This window comes from Gadus chalcogrammus, chromosome 2 (genome assembly GCF_026213295.1).
Source record: "Gadus chalcogrammus isolate NIFS_2021 chromosome 2, NIFS_Gcha_1.0, whole genome shotgun sequence".
Classification (NCBI taxonomy): Eukaryota; Metazoa; Chordata; class Actinopteri; order Gadiformes; family Gadidae; genus Gadus; species Gadus chalcogrammus.
The window spans coordinates 6,554,576-6,559,265 of record NC_079413.1 but is presented as its reverse complement, the minus strand read 5'-3'; the positions used below and the strand labels follow the sequence as shown (position 1 = coordinate 6,559,265).

At 46.8% G+C, this 4,690-nt stretch overlaps 1 protein-coding gene across 1 annotated transcript in view; it reads right to left on the bottom strand.

Annotated features, from left to right (window-relative positions):
- Positions 1-260: 260 nt before the first annotated feature.
- The window catches only part of col5a3a (collagen, type V, alpha 3a), a 46,871-nt gene continuing 42,441 nt past the window's right edge, over positions 261-4,690 (bottom strand). The window contains 3 exon segments of the mRNA XM_056608864.1: positions 261-1,953; positions 3,007-3,240; positions 4,501-4,569. Of these exon segments, the coding sequence (XP_056464839.1) occupies positions 1,807-1,953; positions 3,007-3,240; positions 4,501-4,569 (450 nt within the window). The 3' untranslated portion in view covers positions 261-1,806.

Here is a 4,690-nt window from a genome sequence, read left to right as displayed (position 1 = left end):
CTCTCAAGGAGGGAATCCTTAAGGCTGAAAGGAATTGAGACCAATCACCAGGGGAGCGAGTAGGGGTTGATTACATCAGCTATATGGAGATGTTGATTGCATTGTCGTTGAGTGATAGCAGAGGATTGTTCCATAATGAAGTGCTTGTTCGTCTATTAGACGCACAGAGGCCAATCCCTTTGGCCTTTTTCCATGGCAGATATCAAACGTTGCACCCCCACTGGTAAAGACAGACACAGAGGAGAACCTGTATTAAAAAAGTTTTTTTTTCCGTTTTATTTCAATCATTATATTATTCATAAAATCCACATTTTTATTCTTACAAGTGACCGTGACGGTTCACTCGTGCAGCAGATCATTTGTAAAACTCGCATCCTTAGAATAACTGTACAACAATATATCAACTTCAGAACACACTATGCACAGGTGGGCCGGCGCCATTAGAATGCAGGGGAAGGGGGTCGGTATTGGACATGAATTTTCAACAGCGGTGGAGAACGCAGGGTACCCATCTGATCTGGAGTGACAGCCCACCATGATCTCCGAGAGACAGACCTGAGAACGTCTTGGATTCACTAGCTATTTTGTGTCCACCGGCTTTATTTATAGACTTGAGCTCTTAGACTGAGGTTGACTAGCCCGGAAAACCACTGGTTAAAACACTTTATAGGCCCGTAGCTTCAGTCCTTTAATCCGGCCCGCATACATATAGAACGTACCATCTCAAATCATACATGGTTAGCACCAGGGAATAGCGTCACAAGTCCGAAGCGAGCACCATTTTTCGAGTACATGATACATTTTCATTTCAACATATAAACAAAACAAAATATGATCAAAAAAAAAAGGTAGGTTATGAAGACAATCAACATTAGTGGCCCGGGAAGAAACAGAGCCTCAGCAGTTACAAAATGGAAGGGATCAAACAAATTGCTGTCAGGTACTGCAGTTGTATCGAGTGGGAAACAGTTTTGCCTAATCTGCCTGCAGAGCTGTCTTGCTTTTCATGTGCCTTGATTATCCTTAACATGCATGCTGAGCGCAGACATATCGGGAAATATGCCCCTGACGAGGTATTAGCCGTGAGCTCTGCGGACGTTCATCATCACACATGGAAAATTGTTCCAGTAATAGAAACAACCTTCACCCGGTCAAGTAAGAGTGAGGGCCTTATAACCGGAAGCACCGATTGGATACTAATCAAAATCATTCACTAAGCAAACTGCCATTGAAGGGTACACAAAAATGTGCATCACCTCTGCACCCAGTGGTGTTAAATGAGCTGTTTCTGTGGAAGTGAATATGGTAGAGATCAAGTGCTCTCAGTATAACAGCATCTCTTGTTTAGTTTATCCCACATTACAACTGACCCATACCACAGGATAGGACAGAAATGCTTTCCATAAATAGGAGGGTGATCTGTGATTTTTCAATTGATCATTGCCAAGTGGTTCAGTCTTACTTTCTTTAGTAAATGACGGAACATAATGCAACGAAAAAAGAATCGATCATTTGAAGAAAGTAACAAAAAGAAAGGAATTAATAAAACTAAGTGGAACATTTCCCTTTGGTAAACCTGCTTTTCCTCCTGCCTTGTCTCCTCCTCTATCTGCTCGTGTTCCTATAGTCAATAGAATCAGGAATTCCATATTAGAAATACAGAAAAACAACAAAACCACAAACCCCACATATAACATATTTAATAAATATTGCATGGGCTAGTGGTGAAGTCCAGTTTCTCCTCTGCGGACTGTGTGCGCCGTGGTTGTGCCGGTGACTTTTCTCCCTGAGCTCGTGGTCAGCCCCTCAGCCGCTGAAGCACACGCGCCCCACTTCGAAGCCAAACTTCTGGTTGTTTCCGCCAAAGTCCACAGGCGACACGTCTATGATGGGCAGCAGCTCCGCCGACGGAGCGCTGATCTCTAACACCGTCCGCTCCTGACCTTTCCGGGACTGCGGGGGAGAGGACCGAGGCGCGGCGGTTAAAAGGTGGACACGCCAACTTGTGGTGTCAGAAGTGGCCGATTTTCCAAAACGGCTTGTGACGGCTAATCACACTCACCCCTGGTGGCAGAATATGTCGCCTTTAAGATCGGTCCGGTTCGAACCAAAACTAACACTACCGCCGCCACCACATCATTTGGGCCCACTTTGGCCTGAATCCTAAAGTGGTAAACCCATGAATCCCTGATGAGTCTTCAGCGTCTGTTCCTGCCCTCGCTGCACTCAAAAGGTTGCCTTTTTTTTTTTACCTTGGCTGAAACAGCCGTCTAGAAAGTGCGTCCATTCAGAACCCAGCTTTTTTCGGCGTACTAATACCAACCTTATCTCAACCCTCAATGTCTAAAAAATTGTTTCCATGGTTTTACGAGTGAGTTATAGCTCAAAAGTCGGTTGGCTGTCTTCACGTTAACGGCCGACCTAGCGGCCAACGCTATTTGCTGGACACTCATCATGTGATGACCGCAAAATGGGAAAAGGATCTGACCCTCTGAATGTCTCCCACCTGCCAGACCTACTGAATGAAGCAGCATCTGAATCGACAGCAAATTTCAGCACATCAAGCTTCCTGCGGCTAACGCTGCGACTAACTCTGGAGCTAACTCTGAGGCTACCTCTGCCGCTATCTCCGCGGCTAACTCCGCGGCTAACTGCGGCTAACTGCGCGGCTAAAGGCTCAGTTATGGTTCCATGTCGACGCAACGCAATGACCACGTAGACGCTTCGACGCAGTCAGTCGTGAACCTGTTTTGTTTCTGCGTCAGGTGTTAGCGAGCGGACCATTCACAGCACTTGCGGCTGCGTCGCCTCGACGCAAGGTTAACATTTCTGGAAGGCGCAACGTCAGGCCCTTGTGGTGGACACAAGGAGTTCCGCAAGGACGTAATGGGTCCGTGAACCCCATTGTGAACCATAACTGAGCCTGTGAACCAAACACTTGCTTATAATTTGGTTTTGTTCCCCCCCCTCAACCCCTTTCATTGCACCGGGGGTGCTGAGTCTCACCTGGCATCCGTCGTACAGCGGCTGGATGAAAGGGCTCCTGGCCGGGGTCAGCTCCTCGCCGTTGCCGCCCCGGAAGCGCAGGGCGCGCTGGTGGGAGCGGGCGTCGCTGTCGAACCAGCCCGCCGAGTTCTGGCAGGTGTAGGTGAAGCTCTGCTTGGCCGTGGCGCTCAGCAGCTTCAGGAAGGTCAGCTGCACCACGTGCACGGGCGTGCCGTCGCTGTCGCTGTACGAGAACTGTTTCCACGCACGCACGCACGCGCACACACACGCACACACACACACAAACATGCATACCGCTCAAAACTCAATCATTTGTAGATTATGAAGTATAAATTAATAATATAATTTATTCATGATTTATTTTACGGTATTCAATCATTCATCTATGTACGGTTAAAGGGATGTATAATCATTTCTGTATTTCATTAATTAAATGCGATCAATGCATTAATCTAACTATATTCATTCTATACACATCACCCTATTTGAGTGTAGTTGTAATCTTGCTTCAGGTGCTTCACAATGCGTTAAAGGGATGTATAATCATTTCTGTATTTCATTAATTAAATGCGATCAATGCATTAATCTAACTATATTCATTCTATACACATCACCCTATTTGAGTGTAATTGTAATCTTGCTTCAGGCGCTTCACAATGCGTCACTTTCCGAGGGAATGAGAGACACCCGGTTCGAGGCTAGGTCTAGTGTAGGCCTCCACTCCTTCCAATCCACCTCCTCCCTCATTTCAAGATCTCAGAACCCATGCTCAAGAATACATTTCACCGAGGTGAACAATAGAGTTGGTTAAAATAACCCATCTGCGGAGTGAGAACCAGAGTTCAAGGGAGAGATAGAAGTGAATGAGAGAGACAGGGAGCGAGAGAGAGAGGGAGAGGGAGAGGGTGAGGGAGGAAGCGGGACAGATTAAAGGAGAGATGGGAGGAAACATAGCCAGGGGAAACGCAAGGACAAGGGGAGCGAGGTTATGTGGTTTTGCGATTGGTTCGTTAGAACAGTGATTACGGAGTATATTATGAAACCTATGATCAGGTGCAGATGAAAGAGCGGTGCTCAGACTGCAACGCTCGGAATGAGAGTGAGAGTGAGAGTGAGAGAGAGAGAGAGTGAGAGAGAGAGAGGCCGAGGCGGACAGTGTTTTTCAGTTTCACACACACACAGACACACACACACATGCTCCAACACGCATAGGCCGTCATTTGTTTGCGTGTGCACAAACACACACACGCACGCACATACGCACACACACACACACACACACTCTCTCATCAAATGAAACATATACACACATTTATATGTAAGCACATTCAGCCCAACTCCCATGTGCTCTCACAGACTGTAATCATACACATCAGCATCATCCAACCACTCTCTGACAGTATGAGTTATTGAGCTGAAAGAGACGGAGACTCGTTTTGACGTTGGTGAGCAGGTCAAGAAGGAGGCGTCGGCCCTTTGTTTTTGCTGGATTACCTGCTTTCCTTTCCTGAAACTGCTGAACCAAGTTCCTGGCTTTTCTTTGTTCCACGCCGCAAGTTTCACCTAGAGAGAGAGACACACACAGACACAGACACACACACACACACACACACAGTTAGAAAATTATAATATTAACTGTGACTGCTAGGTGGGTGGGGGGTCAAGGGAGCGACACACAAAGGAA